We start from the raw sequence: 14,173 nt of genomic DNA, 5'->3' as shown, positions 1-14,173 counted from the left end.
AGCTCTTTGTTTCTTAAACACAATTTTCGCGGGATTCGTGAATTTACCGCGACCTAGGGGGTCTGGGTGTTTCTACTCAGACCCCTTTTCTTGATTTTTAATGTTTTTTAACCTTTTTTCTTGTGACTCTGTTCAACCAAGTTACAAGATGGCTGCCAACACTTCCTAGTGTGAGGTGTTGTGTGCCAATCAGATTGCAGGCTCAAGATTAGGAGGGTTCGCAGATCCTCAGTGGCCATATTTGTATATCTGAGAAATCTTTAAATAGTTCAGGAACTACTGAATGGATTTACACCATTTAACAAAAAAAGTGTGCTCTGGGCCAAGAGCTACCTTTCTGCCAAATTTGGTGTAATTCTGTTCAGCAGTTCGGTCTGTAGCTGCGTCAACAGTGCTTGACGAATTACCCTGACATTTTCAACACAGCAGCTAAAGTAAGTGGACCATTAGGTATGAAAATTTTGCAAAGATTCGTCAAATGGCACCAAACATATTGGCAAAAGAAAAAATGCTTTTTGAATAGAAACAAGGTCCTTACTGTAATGGCGATCTGCCAGTAGGTAATATATATATATCTGTCATTCAGCCATGACCCGGCCGGAAATTGCTGGGTCATAACTGCATGACAACACCCATACTCACTGAAAGGGTAGGTGTTCCGGCACGCTGTGGGCATTTTCGGCTGGATGAAGGTCTTCGAATCCAGCTTTTCTCTCCACAATAAAACCAAGGTTTCAGAGGTAGAGCTGCAGACCCTGCCCACTGGGGCAGGTACATACGCATGTGTCTCTGCAGCAAAAGGACTCAGGACATTGAGTTTGGATTACCCGCCCTCTGAAGCATGCTGGAGTGTCTCCACCAATCCCAGTGAGGCGCTCTACATTTTAAAACTGGACAGTGAATTCCGAGGTGACAAGAGACATCTGAAGAAGGCAATTGTGCCAAAATGCATCATGCTGTTCACCTTGCTGAAATGAAATAAAAACAGGAAACCCAGCTTACCTGTGTGGGCTTATGTCTTTTCGGAGGGGAAGGACTTTTGTTTTGAAATATATATATATTTATGTATATATGTTTATTTAGATATAGATATCAATACACACACACACACATATATATATATATATATTTTTTTTTTCAGATCACCTTGTGCGCAACCATTTTTCCTCAGAGCCACGGCCCATTAATCGTACCAACCTAAAAGGGTTTTTCCCCTGTTTGCACTGTAAAGCCTGCAAAGGGAGTAGAAAAATCTTAGAATATCCGGGCAGAACAGGTGAGGAAAGACCCAACAGAAAAATAAAGAAACTTTTAAATTGCAATTCTAATTTTACCATCTACTGTCTAGAGTGCCCGTGTAAAAGAAGATACATAGGGAGCACTATTAACCCCACGAAGCTTATGATACTCGAACATGTGCGAGCAATCGCTAATAAAGATAAATCATATCCGGTTGCTCGGCATTTCCCTGAATGCCACCACAGTGATAGAGACCTTTTAAGCTTCTATTGTATTGACCAAGTGAACCGTCTAGAACGTAAGGGGGACAGAGAGAAGGCACTCAGGATCTTGGAATCAAGGTATATAATTGACCTCAAGACCATGACACCATGGAGCCTTAATAATGATGAGGAATTGTGGGTCCACCTCTAATTATACACATGGGATCATGTGCATTACTAACTGTAATGTCCAAACTACAACTGAAAAATAGAATTAACTCCCTGCCAACTCACTTATGTTCCTTATCCGAGACCACTATTGATTGACTAACAAAATAAGATATTCTTGCCCATACATGGCTACAAAACAACAGAGATAAATAGGCGTAAACATGGAGATCTTAGGTTTTTACAAGATGTTTCATTGGGGGATAAACCCCTAGAAGAAAATAGACTGAGAAAATACAGTGTTATATCAGAACCACATGTTTGCCATCTTATATCTCGTAAGGTATCAAAATGTAATGCATGTACATGAATTAAGAAATGTTTGTTGTCGCAATGTTTTTAAATGAGCACTATGCACTTTATTTCTTGCGCCATTTTTCACATTGTAAATAGAGGAACGATATACACTCAAAGATGGCCGCCACTTTGGCAAATTGTAACATCATCTATGCCAATGATTTCAACCATGGGCAATAAGTTTAAAATGGCGCCTTTTACACAAACAAACTGACACTAACGAAGCTGGAATAGCGAAACGTGTCTGTCAGGGGTGAAGGGGGGTTTGCATTAAAATTACTGAAATCGGATTCCAGCGTGCTTGCCATTTCTTCAACTCTACAGTTGAATGTGCTGCAATATATATATATATATGTATATATATATATATATATATATATATATATATATATATATATATATATATATATCCACCACGGGTTTTCAGCAAGGCACTCGGAGCAGTATATAGCCGCGCTACCGCAAGAAAACAGCAGACCCAGATATTCCGTGAGTTGTTCATTTATTCAGCAACAAAGCAGCATAACGTTTCGGCCTCTCACAGGCCTTGATCACATGGTGTTATACAAGGGAATGGCCGAATATAAAGTGCTAAGGCATTCAATGGTAACCAACCAGAACAGAGTAAAGTGCTACAGTGCAATAGACATGGTAAAAATACTCCGTGTCATTTGTAATGACTTTGAATAAACAAAAACCATTAAAGTCATTGTCATCGTAAATGTAAGTTTGCCAATGATGGGATAAATCCCGAAACAGACCCATTAATCAAGTATATATATTTTCCAAAAAACACCTGAATTTATACAATGTCCGGATAAATCCGTTAAGGGTGTTTGTGTAAACAGAATAACAACATAACAACAAAACCAGTGCAATAAGCAACAAATCATATCATACATCATAAATATAACCGATGTAGTCTGCTTATATTGCCTACTGCTGTATATATATGCAGCATTGCAGTTTCCGTTTGACACAGCTGATGCTGATTTTGAGTGTGGGGTTGAGGCTGCATATTAAGCCTTAGGAGCCTGATGGTCTGCAGTGTAGAGTACTGGTTCTTAATCTGTGGTCAAGGGACCCCTAGGGTCCGTGACACCTACTTGGGTCAGTGACAATTTAGCAAATTATATGATACTACCAGATTAATATTAACTGCAAATATGAATATTTTGAAATATTCTGTAAATGTGAAGGAATTTGAAATTGGAGGCTAACTATAAAGTTATTATCCTCAGATGTATTTGTGGGAGCAGTGCAAGTGCACCAATAAGAACACAGTTTGGGGGAAAAGTGGCCTCAATGGAATTTAGAAACTCTCCAGCCTTCCATTTAAATTACAATTTAGAGTTTTGTATTTGTGAATTGAATAACATTTTTCATCATGTGTGTACTTCTTGGATGAAAGCTTCTGTATTGTTTTGTGGTTCAAATCATCAAAATTGCTACGATCAGGGTCTCCATCTACCAGCGATGACTCAGAAGGGTCCCTGGATTCCAATAATGATTAAGTGGGGATCCACAGAAGTCAAAAGGTTGAAAACCACTGGTGTAGAGGGTAAAGGTGGTGAACCGCCGAGGGGAAGTCAAATCAACGTGAGCACAAGCGATCAGAGGTGAAGTGTATTGAGGCTAATGGCTTCAGCTACAAGTAAAACTGGTCAGAGGGCCCTCCATTGGGATATGGGTGTGGGACTTTATTTGTGAGGAGTGTCCACCTTACCCACTTTCACCATCAATAAAGACAAACACCATGTTATGGTTTATGTTACTTATTGTGGAACATGGATTGTGTACAGGGCTTGGCTTCACTGGCCAGCATTCTGCGAGTCACTGTTGATGTGGCACACATCTTTCACAATCAGATATCAATCAACAGTTTTCCAATAGTGAAATAATACATTTGTTGGGTTTCAGATGGTTAGCCTTTGTTTTCAAGGGCAAGCAAGCGAGAGGAAAGCTGTATGTGCCAAACCACGGACCCTCTATCCTGGAGTGGCACGACCGTGGTAAACTACATATTGTTCTAGATGCGAACAGCATGGAAAAGATGTTAATGGTAGATGAAGAAAACTCTGTAGGAAATGACAAAGCAAAAAAATTCCGAAGAATGTTTAAGAATGCAGGAAGGTTTTGAACATGATAGTACACAAAAGTGATGCCACTCCGGGGTACACAAATTGAGGTTGGTACCAATGATGGTGTGGGAGGAGGTATCAAAGGAGATAGACAAGCTTGTGGAAATGGATGAGATTGAACCTGTAGAGAGTTCGGACTGGATCTCTCCAGTGGTGATAGTGTGCCGTAGTAATGGTAAAATCCATTCATGTGTGGACTTATCACCTTTTAATAATAATATCGTTATTCATCGCTTTCCCTTACCAAACATCACAGTAATGTTGTCCTGCTTGAAGGGGGAGACGTTGTTTTCAACAATAGGCCTTCCAGCTGTTTAACATCAGATCTCCCTTACACCAGTGTCTTGGAAACTCACAGCATTCATAACACCTTTTGGGTGTTTTCAATTCAAATGAATGCTTTTTGGCCTGGACCAGCCTGATTCACAGAGTGTTTGGGAGGAAGAATTGAGTAATATTCTTTCTGGACGTTTTTTGGTTTTTGGGGAGAGCAGAATGAAGCACGATGAGAGGTTACAGAAGGCGTTAGGAATTCTGGAAAGTAAAGTGATGACTGAGGACCTGAACAAGTGACTTGTGGAATGTGTTCAGTGAAGGAGGGAGAAAACCTAGACCACCATTGGTCAATGCTATTACTGGGACCCCAGCCTGCAAACAAAGATGAAGTACGGTTGTACTTGGGAATAGCCAAATACTGCGCAGAATGTATCCCTAATTTTCAAGTAAAGTGAACAATATTAGACCACTGCTAAAAAGACACAAGTGAAGGCCTTGTGTGACATGCAAAGTGAGGCGGCATTCCGTAGAATTAAGTATGATTTGGAAAGAATGCCTGCATAAGGTAGTTTTGACCCTAAAGTGGATTGTTTCCTAACCACAGATGCAAGTAATAAAGGGTTAGGAGCAGTACTGTCACAGAGAGATGATAAAGGTAATGAAAGTATTATCCTTTTTTATCCAGATCCTTGTCTCCTGCCGAAGATAAATATCCCATAATTGAGAAGGAGGCACTAGAATGGGGAAACCGTTTACAATGCGGTATTTACACCGCACGACCTTTACCACGCAGCCATTACAACGTAAGTCATTAGTACGCCTTGCACTGGATGGTGCTCTTGGTTAAGGAATAGTGTGAATTTCTATTCCAACACCTTCCCTACTGTAAGGTGGGCTGGAGTTGGAATAGAAAATCATATTAGTCCTCAATCCAGCGCCCTGCAACGCAAGACATTGTAACGACTTTTGTTGTAAAAACCGCAATGTAAAGTACTGCGATCAAAATGATCTCACTGTACTGTCATACATCCACTAACGTGCTTAGGTGTCGAAGCACATTTGTGTCTTTGTGTGGAGTAGATGAGTTACCTTTCAGTGTGATCACAAGCCTTTAGTTAAATTACTGACCACGGAGGGGAGTGTTACCGCGTCTGGTAGGTCTGCAAGAATATCTATGAGGAAAGATTACATCCATCACACTGTGTCTGATCCTGGCAAAGACAACTTGGTGGCAGATTGCTTATCAAGGATGCTTTGCCCTTTAGAAAAATTGTGAGGATGATCCCTGGAACGATTTTAAGATTGCGTTGGTACATGATTCTGTCAAAAAGGAGGCTTGGGAGAAGGAACAAAAGGAGGATGCTATTTTGCAATTAATTTTGAGAAATATGTCTGAAGGCTGGCCAAAAAAAGAATTGTTAACAGATGGGTGTAAACCCTTTTGGGGAGTTAGTTCAGAGTTGTCCATTGACAAGGAACTGATTCGTGAGGTAATTTTAAGTCTCTGTCATGAAGTACATTTTGGGATCATGAGGACCAAATCGGTGGTACATGAATTAATTTGGTGGCCTAGAGTGGATAAGGCAGTAGAAAGGTTTGTCAGGACCTGCGGAAGTTCTTCTGCTGACAAATCCTTGTGAACTTTAAAACCACTAATGAGTGACAATGTCCTTCCCAGTGACTCTTGGGAACGTGCAGCTGTGAATTTATAGGGCACTGTGGGGGAGTTGCAGGAATATGTGATCATACTGATGGATCTCTTTTCTAAATGGCCTGTTGTGGATATTGTGGAGAGAGCCAATACAGCCACAGTTTTGGGATCTTTGGATAGGGCTTTTTGTTCAGAAGGGATTCGGCAGTGTTGTTAAGCAATAATGGTGTGCAGTTTGTTTCTAATGCTGCAAAGGCTTATTTTGAAAAGGTGGGTGAAAGCACAAGACTACATCACTTTATAATCCCAGTGGGAATGGTACTGTGGAAAGGTTCACCTGTGTGATTAAGGGGGTTAGTCAGAGTGCGGTTCGGAAGCCGCACGATTGGCACATTGCTTTACGGAAGGCTACGTGGGCTTATAGGGTGACAGTAAATGATACCACAGGCATGTCTCAATTTCTGGTCATGAGAGGAAGGATGCCCAGATGTGCGTTCCCTCTGGCGTGGGTGCATGACAGTACAGCGAAACAATGGCCACCCGACCTGATTAAGAAGAAATAAGAAGAGACACATGTAAAGAGTAAATCTTACAACAATACTGTGCATAGTGTCAAACTAATTCATGTAAAAAATGGAGATTTGGTACAGGTGAAGAAACCTTATAAAGTGTCAAAGGGTGAAAGTCAATTTATTTGCACCAGTGGTGGATACTTTGCAAAATGCTGTCCGACTCAGGAGTGGGAAAGTGTGGAACCGGAAGCAGGTGGCTTTGGGTTTGAATGATCAGTGAAAGAACTGTGATGGTAAGGAGGCGAGTGGAAGGAAGGATTACCTTTGGTCGGGAGATATGATTGAGTTTACAGGTGAGCAATCCACACCACCATTGGACGGTATCTAGGACACCCTGGGAGTGCCTAGTGTAAATTCAGAGGAGTGCACCAGTGGTGCTTTAGAAGACGATGATGTGCAAGAACCACAAGTGGAAGTGGCAGACTTTGAGAACAGAAAGAGGGAGCTGCCTGGATTTATTTATTTATTTATTTTGTAAGTTTTGTATAGCGCGAACATGACCCAAGTGGGTATCAGAGCGCTTTACATAAGGATGACTAAGAGAAAAACATATAGTTCAAAGAGACACCAAGTTACTTTGTGGGGTTAGTTAATTGTGTATTTCTGTGTATTATTGTTTTTTTGTATAGTTGGTACTAGGGATCATTGTTTAAAATATATTGCCTTATTTTTATTTCATTATTGGAGGGGTATGTGTTATGGTTTGTATCACTTGATGTGGAAATTGGGATGTGTACCGGGTTTGGTGCCACTGACCAGCATTCTGTGAGTCACTGATGCTGTGACAAAGGGCCGGAGGGGATCTGTTTCCTGAATGCCAGGTACTTATTAATATAGAAGCTAACCAATGCGTTCCCGCTGCCTGCTTCATTACTTATGTGTGTACGAAGACACACACTACAGACATAACCTTATCCGTAGTGTTAGGGCGCCACCCTGTGGTATTTCTGATGTACAGTAGAGAGATATCCATGAAACGTACACAGAAGAAGGATAGGTGAGATGGAGCATGTCCTGGGCTTCCTTGTAAGCTGCCAGGTCACCTGCCCCGGCCAGACCCGAGCGAGGATAGCTCCCAGGAGTAAGGATCATGTCGCCCCTGAACCTGTGGAAATCATTCAACCACGAACGTCTAGGACTTACTCCTAGCGGTCACTCATGAGATGACAATGATTGTTACATTAATACAAGAGGGCGCCTCGACTACCAGCTTTTCTCTAATGAGCTTGGTTAGGGAAGGGTGACATACAGTGCACAAGTCCTAAAAAAAGAAGTGGGGGGACTCTCAAGTTAGGTAGTATCACAGAAAATGACATCACGGTGCGTGGCATTGCAGGAAGTGACATCACGGGAAGTGGCATCACAGGAAGTGACATCATAGCGAGTGACAGGTTTCTTTACCCAAGGATTGACAAACTAACTCTGCTGCCACCCTACCCCACCAGTCGTAATATTCCATGTGCAGCACATTTCCATGTAGATTTGATTGCTTTAGCTGCCTGGTGGTTAACACATTTGATGGAAAGATCTTTTTTGTCTAGTCCTAGTTTTGACTTAAAGTAGCATACGAGGTTAATGGGCCTCCTGCAAAGCACATCATGTAACATGCAGATGGCAGATTTTATTGAATGTAAATAGGTAAGTAGGTTACTGCTTTGAACACAGAGAACCTTTTGTTACATGCAGTTGCATTGTAATCCTTCTAGTATAGCAGAGTGAGCTATGAAGGATGATATATGACTCCCACACCCAGTAACCTGACTGTCTTATGTAAGACATCATGTACAATGATTTACAAACGTGTGTGATTTATTGACAATATAATATGTATGTTTGCTGTAAAGTGATCTGGCACCCTACAGTGGGATGAATAGCGCTGTAAAACAAATAAAAAATACTGGTATTTAAAAAAATGTATTTTGCACTGCGACAGACTAACGCATCTGACATTCTAACAGTGCATGATTATCTATTATGTATTGGAGTCCCAACAAAGAGAAAATTGTGCCTCTCTTATGATCTTTTGAAGTGTTAACAAGCTGTTGCTTTTGTTTCCCTTCCTCTGAACCTACATCTAGGTGTGAGGCTCCAGGCAGCCCCCAGCCTGGATACTCGAACAAAGAAGGCCAAATGTGCCCTTAACCCGTTTACCACAGCGGAAATTTCGCAGCGGTGCGGGGGTTCGATGGAGTGGGTGGGGCTGCGTTGACCGTTGGTCGTGCGCAGCACCAGGGAGGTAGTGCTTGCGTCGGCCGCACGGAAGGGGTTAAGTTCGGCCTTTGTTATGGCCCAGCTGGAGTCTCAAATGACAAACTCCCCACCCCCTTGACGTTGCTGCTCGGAAGGAAAGCAGATAACGAGCATGCGCTGCTGAATGTATCCCGGTGTCTCAAACTTACACAGGACGAGTTCAGCATATTTTAGAGTGGGCTCAACTTCTTGGCAGGGGAGATGGTGTCCACCCTGTGAAAAGAGTGGGTGGACGCCGTCCGCCCGTGTGTACCTCCGACTCGAGCCCTGGTGACATAGTATGAGTTGTCAGGGCTAGAATACAATGAGAAACAGTAAGGTTCGGGCTCTGGCAGCAGCTAATCTCGTACTGGCTACATAAAGTGTGAGGTCGCCCAGAGTACAGTTGGGTACTGGGCCCATACTGCCTTTCCATCAGACTCAGGCAGATGCCTGTGAGAGTAAACACAGGCACGCGGCCTGTTACTTCACCGGCTGTGAAGAGATTGAGATTTAGACATTCTTAAGCTGTGTATGTTTGTCAGATTATACGTATATTCGGCTCATTGTGCTCTAAAGAAATGTCAGCTATTTTAATTACAGGTCCACAAATACGAAGCATTCCCATAGCGTTTAGTAGTAAGTGCTTAGGATTACCGAAGAGAGCCTGTTTATCAACCTTAGAATAAAGAAAGAGGGAGTTAAAACGAGTACGTTTTCTAACATATGACTTATAGGTGACATGCAGCCGTTTGATCTGGGTGCATAACTCAATGGCTCATTTTAAAAGGATTGTAAATAGCGTCCTGCAGGTTAGAGAAGGCTCTCTGTCACATCAGTATCTCACTGAGCTATCTTGCATAAAAGAGAAATCTGTGATCTACACGTTATATGCTCTGCTCTTTAGCTGTCATTTTAACCAGATGAGCTATTTTATGAATTAAATCTGTGATTAGAAATCTAAGAGAGCTCTCGAGTAAATGCATTAACCTCCTCAGTTGTCTTATCAGCACTAAACAATCAAATTCTCTGGGTATATATGTAGATCTCTCTCCAAGGAGCCTTACCAAAGAAGCTATCATAAAATGCAGTAGAGTTTTGACCAGTGGCCGAAGTACTTCAAACAACAGTATGGGTACTGTGATCCTGAGTGCAATGGGGGCGGGTCATTGAGTGTGACCTCGCGACCATCAACAAATTCAGCTGTGCCTCTGGAGTTTGGGCCTCGTGCACCTCCTCTTTAAATATTATGCAGAAGCAGCAGAAGGGCCTAGACCTGCCATCTTTCCAATGCACACACATGGATTCCAGAACTGATCATTTTTGTGTGCTGTGTGGCACCAATAACGTGTGCCTGGAACTCCCTGCTTCCACATCTCAGGCAATCACAGTCTCTGTCTCTATTCAGGAAGGATGTCAAGACCCGACTCTTGACTGAACTGCAGAACTCTCTCCTGCCTCCCCCCCGCCCCCCACACACACACTCAGCACCTTGAGACCCTAACAGGTGAGTAGTCGTGCTTTACAAAAAATACTGCTTGGTTGAGCCTGCAGAGTAGTTCCTAGCCTCATGCTTGATGGTGGTTGGGATCATGGAGGCCTGTTAGCTTGTTGCCAGGAATCACCTCTGCAGGTCTGTTCAAATGGCAACACTTTAACTTTTGCATTTGAAACTGTCTATAGTTTCCATCAAGCCCAATTGCTTTCCAAAAGAGGAACCTGCCCCAGACTCAAAGGAAAATAAAAAGCTACAATTTCTCACCATTGCACTGCCTTTGAGACTCTCTGATGCAAGGAGTCGCAAGGACAGTGTTAGGGGCAGCAGCACTAAAGCCAGGGGTCGCAACTGTGACCCTTGGCGATCCCTAAATGACAACCATGATTATTCTGCATTGTAGCGTAAGCAATTCAAATACGTGTGTTGTCATATCTCTGTCCCATAAGGGGCTGAAACTTTCTTTATTTTGTTTTGCGGTTCGTTATTTTAACTACCTTGCGTTTACTGTGGCAGTCAAAGGTGTGTTCTTTTTAAATGATATAGCCCTGACTGGACATTACGTTTATTGTAGGCAGGTATTTCCTTATACTGCACTGATATCTATACCTACTAGCGCCTCCAGGAATAAGCCTTACCTACTTGACTTAATTATGTTTGAATAGCCAAATGTACAAAAGGAGTAGTCTGGAAGGGCAACTTGGGTCAAAAGTACCCATGCCGAAGGACATCAGTGGTAAATGCCACAAATATCACCCAACTACTGGTAGCGCAAAGTTGCTCAGAAAACACTTTGCAAACGTCCCCATTTAGTATCAAAAGATGCAGCATTTTATGTATAAGCTATTCCATGAATATGTTAACACCTGTATTACTATATGACTTTTTTAGTATTCAAGAATGAATTGTGTGTATAATGCAGACATTGCATTGTGTGTGCATATCGCCTTGAATTTCATGCATATCTCATGATTTATTTTAGGGATTCACATACTGTTATTCCATTCACAAAAAGTGGCCACAAATTCCTCTCAGACCTTTTTGTGATGGATCAGTATTTTGCATGGCTATCTGCATGTGAGTAACTATAACCTTGGTACCCAGATAACTGTGGAACATTTGAATACCAAAAACGTCACTAATTTGTGGGTGGAAACTAACTGCACTAAATGTCTCTAGCCCTTTGAAACCTCTGATGTTAACACTCATACTACTTTTTATGTCAATTCCTTGGTGGCACATACCTTTTCACAACCATTCAGAACCAATGTGTATATAATGTAGACAATCAAATTATATATCACACATTTGCTCATGTGGCGATATGCTATTAACCTCATGCGCACTAGCGGAATTCCGCTCGCGCGCTGAGAATTCGAAAATCGCACTTTGCGTGATGAGCTGGGCTCGGCATCAGCGTGCGAGGAGGCTACGCGATGACGAGCCCAGCTCGTCATCAGCCCCGAAGGGGTTAAGAATCATACACACTTTACCAAACATGATGACGTTTTTCAGGCTGGGTAACGCCTTTCTAAAAATGATTGTGAAGAAAATCACACTTATCAACTCCCTCTAAGGAAGTTTCACCAAGATTGTGGATGCCCTGTTACAACTGGTTTAAATGGAACTTGAAAGACATTCTTCTTCTAAAGTTGTATATACAACATACTCATATGGACTTTCACCAGCCCTCTTGTTATGTTATGTTATGTTATAAGAGACTTATAACGTGCACAACTACGATCTACGGTTGTGTCATTCATAGTTTTCTTTCGCCCACTACAGCATGGAGCAATGGGGCTTCAGGCAGAATGCCTTTCACATTCTGCCTTTCACAAACAGCACATCCCCACAAAGTATCTGGGACTGATATGGCAAAATCAGCTAGGTGGGGCCTTAATGTATTTTCGCCTTTAGACAATATTTATTTATTATATTGGTTAGGCCCTGGGAGCTTCCCAAAAATGAAGATTTACAAAAACCATGACTAAACAAAACAAACATTAACAAAGCAAAAAGGCTGGCAACCAGTACCAGTACTTTAACAGTGCTTGTTTTTTTTATTTGAGACGCCATACGTGCAATAGGTTTGCCAGATGACTGAAGATGCACTTCACTGATGAGCCTCAGTGTGGTTACAACGTCTGTGGTCAATGATCTTCACCTGTAGTACAGACATGCACCAAATGAATACAGAAGGCCTCAAAATACCCCAATAGCAACATGCAGCACCACTACCTTACAGTTAAAATCAACTCTGGATCTCCCACCATACGCTGCAGCTCACAGGAAAACAGATACTTTCCTGTCCAGGGAATTTTACTTCGGGTCCACTAAAGTGCATAAAAGCTCATTGTCGACCACGACCAAACAATTCACTAAAAACATTAAAACATCTGTTCTCGAACGAAGACTCACCTTCTCTCAGAAACAGCACCATGGGATGACTTGCTGAACAAGTGATTTAGTCACTGAAACAAAAAAAAACACGGGTATTATTATGAATGAATGAATGAGGGCACTTTCAAAGCGCACAGCTACTCAAGGGTGTTCTGGCACTAAACACGGCAAGGCAGGTGTACAGAGCATTAGTCGCTAAATATGTGTGCTTTTAACAATATCCTGAGGGCAGTCTCATTCGTAATGTTTCTTAACTGGAGAGGGAGGTGCCTATCGTTGAAGGAGCGCGAGAGGCTCAGGGCAGCATTTACGAACCTTAAGTTCAAGCACTTAGGACCCGAGTCAAGGAGCACACGGTGAGAAATCGTAAGTGCTTTAAAAATCACTCTTTAAAGAGTTGTAGATAAGTAGATAATCTATGCTGTTTTATTCTGGCAGCAGCACAGATGGGAGGAGGGCAGTCAGTAACCTGCACGGATTTTTAGGTGTGGCGTGGCAATGCAGCCGCCATCTATCTGACCTTTTAACCTATTATTCTGCAGTTCTTTGCTTCCACACAATCACATATCAATTCATATGTTTTCTGCTTGTAATGCACCAAAGACATCAACATACAACACTCCTTTCAAGTCAGACCTACTGGCGTTAACAATGCTTGTTAATGAAGGCAGCCCGTTCATGGGCGCTCTAAAAGTGGCAGAAAGGGAAACGAAGGCAGCAGAAGATATCACACATTGGCATTGCGAGTGTGAAACTAGAACGCAGAGCCCTGGTGACACACGCACAACCGCGCGCCTGGGCCTCGCCTGCCACATAATGTAGACGTGCACTGGCATGAAAGCGGTGCCAGGGACCCTGGTGCAAGCAGGGGCACGAGACCCCTCACCGCCGTTTTGGGTGGTAAAATACGCCTTAATCAAACACGCACAGAATAAGGAGATAGCGTAACTGAAAAGCACAAATGCACTAATGAATAAGCAATAACCAAAATAAAAAGCATGTTCTCCTCCACGGACACCCCAGCTGCGTGAGCTCGTCTCAGCGCGCGACGGTATGTAGTGTGTCTCAGCCAAGGGTCGCCCTGCAAACGAGTGAAAGGGAGCCGACACACCCCACGTCTGCAATCCATCGGCAGGCGCGGCCTGAGGCTTTGGTTTTTTTTGACACCAGGCTTCCTTGTCACCTTGGACGCCACGCCATGTGTGATCTCTGCTTCCTCAATCTTAAGGTCTCCGCTACGTGCTTTCCTTCCGCATGCTGATTTATGCAGCAGGAACATTGACCCACTTAATGAGCGCCATCTATCCAGAGGAATCTGATATCAGCGGCCTACATTACGTCATCGCTATTCAGTGAGTTACGTCACCGGCTCCAGTGGGTGACACCGAATGAGCGACTTTGCTGGTCAAAATAAATGACATCAACGGCTCAAAAGAGTGAAA

At 42.7% G+C, this 14,173-nt stretch overlaps 1 protein-coding gene across 1 annotated transcript in view; it reads right to left on the bottom strand.

Moving 5' to 3' along the window:
* Positions 1-13,935, bottom strand: part of TMEM150B (transmembrane protein 150B) — a 128,560-nt gene extending 114,625 nt beyond the window's left edge. Inside the window, exons 1-2 of the mRNA XM_086930295.1 lie at positions 13,717-13,935; positions 12,750-12,802 (exon numbers count right to left, since the gene is read on the bottom strand). Coding sequence (XP_086786421.1) covers positions 12,750-12,771 — 22 coding nt within the window. The 5' untranslated portion in view covers positions 12,772-12,802; positions 13,717-13,935. The remainder of the gene's footprint in view (positions 1-12,749; positions 12,803-13,716) is intronic.
* Between the last annotated feature and the right edge of the window lie 238 nt (positions 13,936-14,173).

Source organism: Lissotriton vulgaris, chromosome 7, assembly GCF_964263255.1.
Source record: "Lissotriton vulgaris chromosome 7, aLisVul1.2, whole genome shotgun sequence".
Classification (NCBI taxonomy): domain Eukaryota; kingdom Metazoa; phylum Chordata; class Amphibia; order Caudata; family Salamandridae; genus Lissotriton; species Lissotriton vulgaris.
Note: the sequence above shows the minus strand (reverse complement) of the source record. Positions and strands in the feature narration are given on the sequence as shown.